Source organism: Centruroides vittatus, unplaced genomic scaffold (genome assembly GCF_030686945.1).
Source record: "Centruroides vittatus isolate TY-2023 unplaced genomic scaffold, ASM3068694v2 contig_866, whole genome shotgun sequence".
Lineage (NCBI taxonomy): Eukaryota > Metazoa > Arthropoda > Arachnida > Scorpiones > Buthidae > Centruroides > Centruroides vittatus.
In genome coordinates, this window is record NW_027122565.1 from 1,473,723 (window position 1) to 1,486,557 (window position 12,835).

Here is a 12,835-nt window from a genome sequence, read left to right on the forward strand (position 1 = left end):
TTTCTAAAAATTTTTTAAAATAAGTATTTTGAATATATAAATATTAAAATTTTATTATAATAAATAATTTCATTTAAAAAAATGTTTAACACATATTACATGCCATTTTAATTATAATAACACAAAATAATTAATAATAATAGTTATAAATAATTAGTTATGGAACAACAGTTTTCATTTATTATTCTATTGTATCAAATTTTTCGAAGGTTACTACTATTATTAATTCTCACCACTTAAAAATAAAAAGTATAAAACATGTCTTTTATATTCATCAGTTACTTCCATTTTAAGAAAAATAAACAACTAAAATGTTCCCAATTCCAACAGTATTATATAAATGAGATCCAATTTAACACTTCAGTGTAAAAAGTATCACATTAGACAGACATTTTCAACAGCAAAACAAGATTTTTCTCAAGGTCATAAAAATGTGTATGGACTTATGGACTGACTTGATATTTGGAGACAAAGTGTCATTACTTTTGGATTTCAAAGAGATCATAGTGTTCCGTGATATATCACACCATAATACAAATAGTTTCAATGTTTTACAGTAAAATGTCTGTGAATGAAGATACTATCAGTTTACCAACAGTTGTTGATGATTATTAATATACTTATTAATTATTTTGTATTATTATAATTAAAATGACATGTAATATGTGTTAAACATTTTTTTAAATGAAATTATTTATTATAATAAAATTTTAATATTTATATATTCAAAATACTTATTTTAAAAAATTTTTAGAAAGAAAAAAAAAATACTAATTGAGATTGAGATTTGAACCCTGAATGACTTGGTGGTAGCCAAGAACGATGTCGACTGAGTTGCTCAGCAGCTGCTGACCTAGTGAAACTTATTAGTACATAAGCTGAGCTCGAATTTTGAAAGGCCTTTTTCTTAAAATTGGCTGGCCATGCACTTTCTTGTTTTGAGGATTGAACATCCTAAAAGATTACTACCTATATATCAAGTCTCATCCCAAAGTGAATTTCCCAGGTCGTGCCCTCCCCTTGTAAGTATTATTTGAGAAATAATTATTACTCACACAACATAGAACTTTAGCATTTCACATTATTTTTAATTTTTTAATACATTCCAAAATATTGAATGCTGGTTTCATTCAACTTCTTAAAAACTGTTCTTTTAAATCTTTATCGAATTATCTGATTATTAGATTCAATCTACTTTGTTGTTTTCTAAAACTTTTTCATTTTAAAGAATGTACTTAAAATTTTATTATAAAGAATCATAACATTGTGTCAATTTTGACAAATATTTCACTTAATCTTAATCCAGCACTTTATTCAAATCTTTGTTTCAAACAATATTAAAATTACTAAAAAAAAGGGGGGATAAGAACTTTCTTATTAATTGTAAAATTTATATCTCTCAATCAGAAAGAATTTTATATATATATATTAAAAGTTGGTGATGCTGTCAGTGACAAATTTGTTGGTAATTATAAATTGATGATAAACAGTTTTATGATAGAAGTTGTAATGTTGATCTCAACACCATATATTGTTCACTTTTTAACCAATTTTCATATTTATTATAAATATGATACAGTTAACATCAAACAAAACACCACTACCATATATGCCACTGAGCTTGGGGTCAATGCTAATGTGCCTGTTGCCAAACTTGTGAGAGCCTTTCAAATATGATATAGTTAACAAAGAAAATTTAGTTTTAGATCAGATTTAAATTTAATTAATTTAGATCAGAACTTTAGAATGCCTGCAGACTTTGAAAGCATCTATTAAAGAAGAGTGCATTATTTTTAAGAGTGCCAAACTAATCTATGGCATGGAGAGCTTTCTTTGATAAACCACATAATTGGAGCACTTATTACATGATTTGAACTCTTTTCTGGTTTGAAACAAAAGCAAGTAGCCTAACAGTCTAATTCACGTCTCTCTCAAAATAACCAGATTTTTAGTTTTGTGAAAATTGCTCTTAAACTATAAATGAACACAAACTTTTAAATTAGAGCTTTTAGCTCACAGGTTTACTACTAATATTGCCAATATGAATTCTACCAATAAAGAGAGAACAATACCTCCTTTTAATAAAAAAAAATAAAATCAGTAGATTAGAACTTGCACTGAGTGGTGACTGTGAATGGTAGAAACTTATTATGTAAAAATGAACAGTAAGCCAATTGCCAGGTTAAATATATTATAGTTTGTATATTGTGAAGACTTGTAAAGTATTTTTAAAAATTCAGGTTCTCTTTTTATAAACAAATTTTGAACTTGAAAACTTTATCTATATTTAAACATTATCAGATGTTTGAGTATTGCAATTAGAGGCTAAATGTTTTCCATATTGCCATCATGAATATTCCAAATTGCAGTTAAGACTGACTAGCATAGTTTAATTAACTCTAAAGGTAAAATCTATCCTCTAGTAGTTGCTTTTTCTAGTTTAGATGATTTTGAATTGTAATTTACATACTTGATGATTGTAATTATGTTTAATTATTTAACCAATAATTTATCTGGTAACATTAAATACTATAAAAACGTTTTGAGAAACTACATACTTTTAATGTTGTCATTGTTAAGTAAATATTTCCAAATCAGAATTACTATTGACAGTATGTATTAAAATAGAGCCCAAAAGGAAATGATTCAAATTTTCAATAAATATACTTTTCCCTATCTTCAGAATTATAATTTAATTTCGCTAAAAAATCACTCTTTTGTTTTCACTCAACTCTGTAGACATTAAGACCATGTTTTCATACTTATCATGGATTTAGCCACTCTCACAATGGAATGAAAAGATCATAAAGGAAGGAGACTGAAATAGCTAAGTCAATTAACCTTGAAAATTTCTAAATAACAGCATGAATCTGAACTAAATCCTGATAGGTTGATACCTTTACTGTTTCAATCATGTTGACAATTGGAAAAAGATCTCTGATATTTTGAATAGCCTTAGATTTTTGTAAAATGCCAAAATTTGGAATTTTATTTGTATCAAAATATGTAACTTTATTATATTGGATTTAAATACAGGTGGTGGGTGTTCCGTTTTACAGATCATTTCACAAATCTTAGCCAGGAGTTACACATTGTCCAAATAGGGCCTTAGTGTTTAAACAAAGCATATACAGAATGTGAGATGTGTTTATTGTCTGTAAATTCATATAATGTACATTCTTTACATACTAACAGACTCAATCCTTGGGCATATTCAAAATCTCAGTGGCAGCCAGCACCTCTCAGCACTTCTGTTCAAAATCTCAGACATCTGGTTGCTGCCAGCATGCTTCCAGTAAACTGTGTCTTTTACTGGAAGGTGCTTGATACTCCAGCAAACAAGATGGCAGCCACTATGAGGTTCGTAAAAGCTCTATTTTGCATTGATAATTTTGAATTTATTTGTTGTTGAATAATCCCTGAATAAATTAACATTTGGTTAGTATATTAATAGATTTTTTTTAATATACTATTAATAGTATATCTATGTAAGACATCATATAATTTGTTTTACTTGTTAAACTGTAATCTTAGGATGGATTTAGTTAATTAAAACTCCTACAGAAATTTAAATCTTTATCCTTCTTTCTCTTTTCTAAATATTCATTTTTCATTAAGTTGTTCTCATTAAATAAGTTCAAAAATAAATTTAACATAACATAGAAATCCATATCATTTGTCATTTTTCTTCTTTTTCTTTCCTGATATCCCTGGCAGTCAGTGTTTGTGTTCTCTTGAAAACACCAGCAATTGTTTTACTTCTGGCAGCATCTCACTGGATTGATGCTGAAATTTTGAATATGCCCCTTGCTACTGATCATGACAGCTTGGTAAAAACTTGTGAAATAATAATTCTGCATAATTTTTGAATAACAACACATTATCGTGTTATAAAAAGACATTTACTATACAAACAAATAGAGAAAAATACTGATAGGGCTGTCCATAAATGACATCTATACTGAAAGGGAGGGAGGGAGGGGGAAGGATTACGATAAGTTGGCAATGTCGAACAAAGGGTAGCATAGGAGTTGAACTTCAGTGAATGTCCATTTTATTTCATTAAATTTTAACAGTTTATGCATTTTATTATTTCAAAATTTCTTGTGTTTCATTTCTACTTATGGTATCTATCATTCATAACCCCCTTAAAACCTTTATTACTTCAAGTTTTGTTGGACATCTGAAGAAGGGAGGGGTTATGAAAACTTGGACAAATTGGTACAAGGAAAGGAAATAAAAAGTTCAAGAAAAATGCAAATGTAAATTTGACACTGTATTCATAGTGTCAAATTGTCTATTCTTAATAAAATATACACCAAATTCAGTAATCTATTAGAATTACAAATAGATTACTGAATTTGGTATATATACATAATTAAATTTATGCCTATAATCATTCAGATTACAAAAATATTTAATGAAGATCTTTAGCTGAAAATACCAAATTAAATATTGAATATGATAGTATTTGGAGAAGATATTGTTCCTTTAAGTTTGTTGCAATTCATCAGGTTTTACAAAATTACAAACAATAAAAAGATGATTAAAAAAAATGAACTTAACTACCACATTTTACACAATATAGCAAAATATGCAGTATATTAAAAACAATGAAATTTGATATGGAAACTGATATATTTATAGTGAATTTTCTTTAAATAACACTAAAGATTAAAAGACAGTTTCAATTTTCTCGATCAATCATACAACATTTTAAAGGATAGTTTCTGTTATTTAAATTTTGTTTTTAAAAATTATGAACGAAACTGTACATTAACTTTGATTAATGTTTTTCACAAAATTTATAATAATAATAATACATTAATTTCAAAAAAGAATGAAACAAAAATCATCATGTGGCATCTACTTAAGAAAAAAATAATAATAAAGTTTTGGTGAAGTGTATTAATTTTTTTATTAATTAAGTATGAAAAATTCTCATGCCAATAAAAGGGTTAATTATTAGTCTGATATTAATTATCAAATGATCTTAGATGTTAAAAAAATTAACTCTAAAAGAAATGCTTATAATTCTGCTAACATACTAAATGTTTTTAAGAAATAGTCTTTGTTTTTAAAGATTTCTTCTTCCCTATTGAGATAGCTATAGAACAAAACACAAATTTAACATTTAAACTATATTTTTTAAATTTTAAAGATATCTTCAATCTATAAAGCATTTTCAAATGTCTTGTTTTCATCTTCATCATCATCATCATCATAATTAAATAATTTATACATCAAATTTTTTTGTTACATAAGTAGATATATAATTTTTAAAATTTAGACATTAGATAATAGGCAAACTTCTATATATATTATATAATAAGAATTTTATACTTGTTCTAAAAAGACGTGTATTTAGTCTGTTTCAAATATAACATTTAATGAAGATAAAGAAAGATATCAAAAATACATATCCTCAAAGTCTGTATAAAGTCTTTAGAGAATTTTAGAAATTTATTACAAACTTAAAAAAGATGGTAACAAAATTCTTTTTGCATATGAATAGGTTATTATTAAAGTTTTATTAATGTTATGTTTTTTGTTTCAGAGAGCAATTAAAAACTAAAATTTTTCAAAAATTACTACTCCACAAGAAAGAGGTCAATATGTTTCCTGGTTTATGAAAATAAAATCAGCTATTCAAACACAAATTACAGAACTAAATATGGAAAACATCTGGAAATCAGTCAAGCTGCAACCGGCCAAAGCAATTTATGAAAACAGGAACAGTGCTACATAAACTGACAACTGGAAGGCCAAGAACAATTGAAGAAAACATTGTGTATGTCTTCAGTCATTTTGCTGTAGCCCAACTAAGTCCATCTAAACTACTGCCTTCAACTACAAATGCCAACAGCAATAATTCACAATGTTCTTAAAAATCTGAGCCTTTATGCACAAAGTCCAACTTCAAGAAACACAAGTCAATTAAACATGATGATAAACAACAGAAAAGATATTTTGCTGTAAAAAAAATTGAAGATAATGATCACTTCCTTAACTGTATTTGCTTTACAGATGAGGCAACCAGCAAGGTCTGGAAAGCTTAATAAGCATGATGCAAAAAATTTGGAGAACTGAAAATCTCTACATTACTAGGTAAATTTAATCTCACAGCCCAAAGGTTAATATGTGGTGCAGAATTTTGTGTAATAAAGGTATTGGTACATTTTTCTTTTTGGAAATGACAGTAACAGCTGATGCCTACTTTGATTTTCTAACAATACACTGTGCCACAACTAGAAGAGCTCCATCCAAATGTTATCTTTCAACAAGATGGAGCACCATTCCTTTGGGAGCTAAATGTCTGTAAATTTTTCATTTAAAAATTTGTAAATTGTTAGATAGGAAGAAGTGGCCTGATTTCTTGGTCCCCTCATTCCCAGATATAACATCCATAAACTTTTTTTGTGGGGCTAAAGGACAAATGATCTTAAGCAAAGAATAACTTATTATTAAGACCACTGATGAAGCTAAATTAAAGACATGGACAGAAACTGAATATCATTTAGATATCCTCTGTGCAACAAATGTAACCCATACAGAAATGTATTAACAATTTAAAAAAAACTTTACTATTTACTCGATATTATGTAAACATTTCAAAAGTATCTAACTTCAACTGTAATTTTAATAAATTTTTGTAAAGACTTTGTGGATACCCTGTATTTTGAAGATGCTTTTAGAACATTAGTCTGAATGGTTAGTTTATGTATTAATATAGTCAAGAAAGATATATATTTAATATGATAACTAAAGCAAAAAGTTAAGATAAATCTGAATTTTTTTTAATTTTATCTTATTTCTAATCAAAGCAGTCTTTTTAATATTCTATTAAACCTTCTCCCTGTATCCTTTATTATATGTTTATTATTTGTTTAATTTAATTATAAATGACATTTTTTAAAAGGTAAATACAAAACATTTACAACTTTATGCAGATGACATAATAATCAATATCTCAGATCAATGAATTGATAGAATTGAAGAACAAGCAACTTACAGTGCAAAATAGATCAACAATAAACAGAAAGAAATGTAAATATATTTTTGTATATAAATGAAAATTCTTTACAAAAAAAAGAAAATCATTTATAATGATGAAATGAAATTAAGAACAGATATATATATATATAGTCCTATATATATACAGTACCTTATATTATATAGGACTATCTTATTTATGTGACAAGTATTCTTATTATAAGTTGGATTTTTACTTTTTTAACTGTGATTTGTTTAATTGTGTTGCTGTAATAGTTAAACATAGTCTTGTTGCAGATTTACATTTTTACTGTGACTTATTTGTTCTTTTCTTTTAGTTAATAGCATAAATGCACATTATTATAGTAATATTATTGCATGAATATGCGAAAAAATGAAATAATTTACTTTTTAAGTCAACAAAAACACCACTTGGACAAAAATATGTAAAACAGACGATAGACAGACGATGCAGTCAAGTGCTGACATCTGTTGTCAATAAATTCTAATTTCTTACGGTTTTGAGTTATTTTCTATGTGAGACTTTTTTTTATGCGGTCCCTGTTGACCGCATAAAAAAAAATAGTTTTAATTGTGTTGAGAAAACTATTATTTACAGTCATTCGTGAAGTTTCGTGAGATTTTTTTTATGCGTTTTTTTTTAATGCGGTCCTATATATATATATAGGACTAATAGTAGTTGACAAATTAACTTATTATAAGACTTCAAACAGGGATCTTCACTCTTTTTCAAACTTTATTTGTGTAACCTAAAGATGATTGCTTAAAGCTATCAAAAACGTTTGTTCATTAAATTTACAATTTTTTACTGGTGATTTGGTTTTGGTTCGTGTTTCTGTATATAGGTTAATACATCAAATTACATTTTGCAGATATTACATATTTTACAGAATAACCTTATTTGTTCTCTCCTTCTTTCTGTTATTCACCAGTGACAACTTTTTATTTAATTTTTCTTCTCTATAATATTAAACTACTGTATATAAAAAGAATAATGTTATTTATATTTCAATATAAATTACTAAAGAATCATAATCGACTATTTTATAGATATTCCTTAAAAATTAAAAGAATCTCCAGTGTCTCAAAATGACAAATAGAAAAAGATAGAATTGAAATTTAGAACTTGGTACAAATTATAAAAAATATAAACAATTACAACAAAATGAAGAGGACATTAAACACTATGAAATCACAAATTTTAAGAGCAACATAATTTTTAATCAAGATTTTTTTTGTTTCTGGTTGTTAATATTTCTTAAAAATGAATCCTAAAAGATAGTACTGTATTCTGAATTCCTCATTCATAAACTGTTAAAAACTTCTTTAAAAAAAAAAAAACCATAGAAACTTCAAATTATTATATATAAGAATACTCAATTTTTCATTCCTCTGACTCTTATTAAATATTTGTTCTTTTTTTAATTGTAAATATTTATTATAAGCAAATGATAATTTTTAGTATATTTTAAATATATGTAATTTTTACAATGAATTTAAAATACATATATTAAATATATGTATTTTAATAAAAGTTACTGACATCTTGCTATTAACTACAGGGAGTAGTTAAATTTAACAGAATATTTATTACATGATTTATAATAACACACATCTTTCTAGCATAGTATTTTTTTTTATAACAGTCTTGAAACCTGATGTTATTGATCCATCTTGAAACTTAAATATTTAACTTCTTTTTTTCCTATATATTACAGCAAGAATTAGTTTCATTAAAAGATAGGCAATAAATAGTAGAAAATTTATCTTTCACTAGAAATCAAATATTTATTGTTGGTATTTTTTGTAAAAAAAATAATAGAATGTAAGTTTAAAATTTCAAAAATTAAATAAATTTACACTTGTGGATGTAATGTCACATCTTAATTCTTTTAATTTTATTACTTATTTTATTTACACATTCAATTTATAAAACTAATCATTTTTGTATTTTATTATTTATAGTCATTACCTAAAAAATTTCTTTGTTATAGTCAGTGTAAACAAGTGATATATTTTTTATTTAGATATTATTATAACATATATACTTTGTTATATTATATTGATATACTGAAAATGTTATATTTACTCCAGAAGTTATACTGGTATATTTTTACTTTCATAAAAAGAAAACATTAGTTTTATAATTTTAGAAACTTAAATATAGAATGAATGGAGAAATATTGGCAATGTTTTGATAATATAACCATATGACTCCTATTGTTCTATTCATAATATTAATTTTTTGAAGTTTCTTTTTTCAATCTTAATATCCATCATCTTGAATTTTTTAAGTACTACCAAAATATATCATCATTGAACTATGATATGTCTCAAACACTTAAAAGAAAATTTAATGTGTCATTGTAGATATCATCTAACTTCATATGTATAAAATTTTTTGACCCTTATCTTCCCTTATCTTGATACAAGAATTAGAATACATTTTAATAAAATCTTATATAATTTGCCAGACTTAACAGACAAATTCAAAGCATGCAATTTTGCATTTAATATATTGACAAATTAAGTTATTTCAATATAATAACAAACTTTTATTTGAACAAACACACACACACTTTTATTTGAAACAGCTAATATTTTTATTACTTTCAAACTTCATTTTTTTTTACTTTACTTTGATATTTATAAAGGCAAATAAAGAAATTTAGGTTCTTTTCTGTTAATAGGAGACCAGTTGTAACTTTAACCTGATGCACAATACTGTTGTCACTCTGCTAAGACTCTAGCATTTAACTACTTAGCCCATGTGACTGTGCCATCTTTGAGTAGCCCACTTAACTGTTTGTGGAGTACTTGATGTTATATACTTTTAAGGAGTGTGGGGGCTTGCCCCCACCTTGGCTCTGAGATGTGAGCAACAGCAAGCACTGAAGCACATGACTATATGCTAAGCATGTAGAATGGTAGTAAACTGATACATCTTAAAAACTAATTTTTTGAGGCAAGTATCTTGTGAAGAGTCAACAATTCTGGGAAATGCAAAACTCCTTATTCAGAGCTTGAATCTTACCATTGCTGTGCATATCAGCTGGTGTCCCATTAACAGAAAAATACCAAAATTTATTTAGATATATTTTTGCATACTATTATTATGGATGTATGAATATTTATTTAAATAATATTCTCAAGTATATATGAATTGAATTCATATATGTAACATCTGTGTAAATACTTTCCCCCATTCAAACTGCCTCTTCTCAAGTTCACAGCAGTTTATAATATAGGATTGATAAAATCATTCAAAAGTTCTCTTAATAAAAGAGAAACGGTTGAATAATAAAACATTAAAAAATTTAACTTTTCATAATAAGTTTCTTTGAACGAGAAAAACATTTAAAGCTATAGTTTATCTACCAAAAACCAAAATTCTCTTTTTCTCATATGAAGCATGCAATGTCATAATCTTGTAAATGCCAAAAAACAAACTTATCAAGAGAGGTAAAAAAAAAACACTTTTCCTAGTGAATGAATTCATTTCAATTTTACAATCAAATAGTAAAAAACTCACTATATTACAAATTCTCTGGAATATCTAAATGATGTAAATGATACATTTACATACAGCCCCTTAATAAATAAATTTATATTTTTACCTATTATAAGATCAGTTTAAATTTAAATCGGATAAACTTAAAATTGCAATTTAACATTATTTTATTCACAAGAAATATATAAAGATACAGTTTTACTACAATTACAAAAGTGCTATGAACAAACAAACCAAGAATTAAGTCATTATGTGAAAACATTTCAAAAGAAGTTTATGAAATTTTTTATCTTAACAAAAAATATCCACTCACTTTTATATATTAAATTTTAAACAATCTTTTTAATTTTTTTATTTCACATATTTTAAATCTTTTTTGAAGGAGAAAATTTTATGGCTTTGGATAGAATTTTCAGATGCCACAAACAGAGCCATCAAGAATTGGTGTGACAAGAAGTCCCCAATTTCTGGGGACTCTCCTCAGTTTTAATATTTAATTGTAGAAAATCAATCTTTGAATATAGCAATTTCATACCCCAATATAATAGTATCAATTTATAGATCAATAAATAAATAAATTTTTTAAAAATCAAAGTTCAACCAGTTTTAGACCCCATTTTCAATGAAATGTGTCCCCGATTGGATTGGTGTTACGGTCAGCCTACAAGAAGGGGAGCTGAGGATTTCCCCCAGGACCCATAATAGTTCTACCCCAATAAAAATAATATTGTTTTTACTAACAAAAAATCTTCAAGACAAGGCTTTAAAAGGTGAAAGAGTGCTCTACTTGCAGGCCCTATACAAACTTACAATAGCCCTGGTCAAAGAGAAACGAGAAAATCCTAATTAGAAAAATTCTACAAGCCGATCTATTTAGAATATCTATATTATATTGATACTCTTCATAACTTTTTAATTAAATAAAAAGAAAGTAAAGAGAAACCTCATTTCCAGTAAAATAAACCGGCGCACAGGATGGATCCTGCTCTTCGGCCATTCTTTCCTAGAATAAGCCTTTCACAGATGTATATTTAGTTATTCCAGCATTCTTTTTATTTAAATATTTCATAACTTTTTCATTTTATACCGAAAACTAAAACATCACTACACAATTCGAGACCTCAAATCTAAAAACTCCTGGCTTCGCCTCTTCTGGAGTGCCCTCTAGAGTTATGTTTCGTCTCTTTAACATTAATGAAAATCTGATATGTAACACACAAAAATTATTTCTTAACGATATAATAGAAAAATCGTTTGGAAGTAGATTAAATTTATTTCTTCATATAATTATTTTTAAAATATTTATATAATTATTATTTATTTTTTTTCCTAAAATCTTTCGTAAAACTGCAGTATAATTTTCATTATTTTTCAGAAGATAAACATTTGGATCTCATTAAATAAGGCTAGAAAATAATGAACAATGAGGCTAATTTCAATTTTTTTTTTCCTTATTAGGTCGCGTACAGACTTCAGTACGAACGCTAATGAAAAAGGGAAAGCGTGGACGTCGGCGCGAGACGCGGCAGAATAGCTCAAACTAGAGTACCTAGATATCAGAGTAGCGACACACGAGTCATCGCCGCCATGTTCTGTCGACTGTCATCACGTGGTCTATGGGTTTACATTAAGAAATGACAATTTTTTAAAATTTAATAAAGCATTTTATTCGTAAAAATGCTTTATTAAACTAAAAAACATCGTCATTTCGTAATGTAAACCCATAGACCACGTGATGACAGTCGACAGAACATGGCGGCGATGACTCGTGTGTTGCTACTCTGATATCTAGGTACTCTAGCTCAAACTGTTTGCAGCACGGCCTCGGAGCGATTCATCGTCTTTCGGTCCATCAAAGGAAATTCGTGAGCAGTTTAGAAGACAGCTCGGACCAGAGCGCTGCTCCGAGCTGCCGTCTCCAAATTGGCAACATTTCAACGTTCAAGTTGGAGACGGCAACGTTGATTTAGAAGGAAATTTTTGGACGAGGGGAAAACCTAGGGGAAAATTTAAGGGAGTGAAAATACTGAATGTTTGGTCAGACACTACATCCAGCATGCTTTGCGAGTTTTATTTCATCTTTCGTTTTGGGTCGAGGCACGGGGACCATGGATGCTGGCTACTGAAAAATTCTGACAAAAAAGAAACAGCATTAAGGTACTGTATTTACTCGCATAAAAGACGACCTCGCATATAGGACGACGTGGGACTTTAAAGATCAAAATAAAGAAAATTAGATTTATTAATACAATTTTAATTTTATATCAAATGCACACAGTGTTCCGCAAAAATTATTGGCTTAAACTTTAA

General features: G+C 27.2%; 1 protein-coding gene across 1 annotated transcript in view; it reads right to left on the bottom strand.

Annotated features, from left to right (window-relative positions):
* Hip14 (palmitoyltransferase Hip14) overlaps positions 1 to 11,699 on the bottom strand; it is a 35,425-nt gene extending 23,726 nt beyond the window's left edge. Inside the window, exon 1 of the mRNA XM_067279407.1 lies at positions 11,469 to 11,699. Coding sequence (XP_067135508.1) covers positions 11,469 to 11,522 — 54 coding nt within the window. The 5' untranslated portion in view covers positions 11,523 to 11,699. The remainder of the gene's footprint in view (positions 1 to 11,468) is intronic.
* Between the last annotated feature and the right edge of the window lie 1,136 nt (positions 11,700 to 12,835).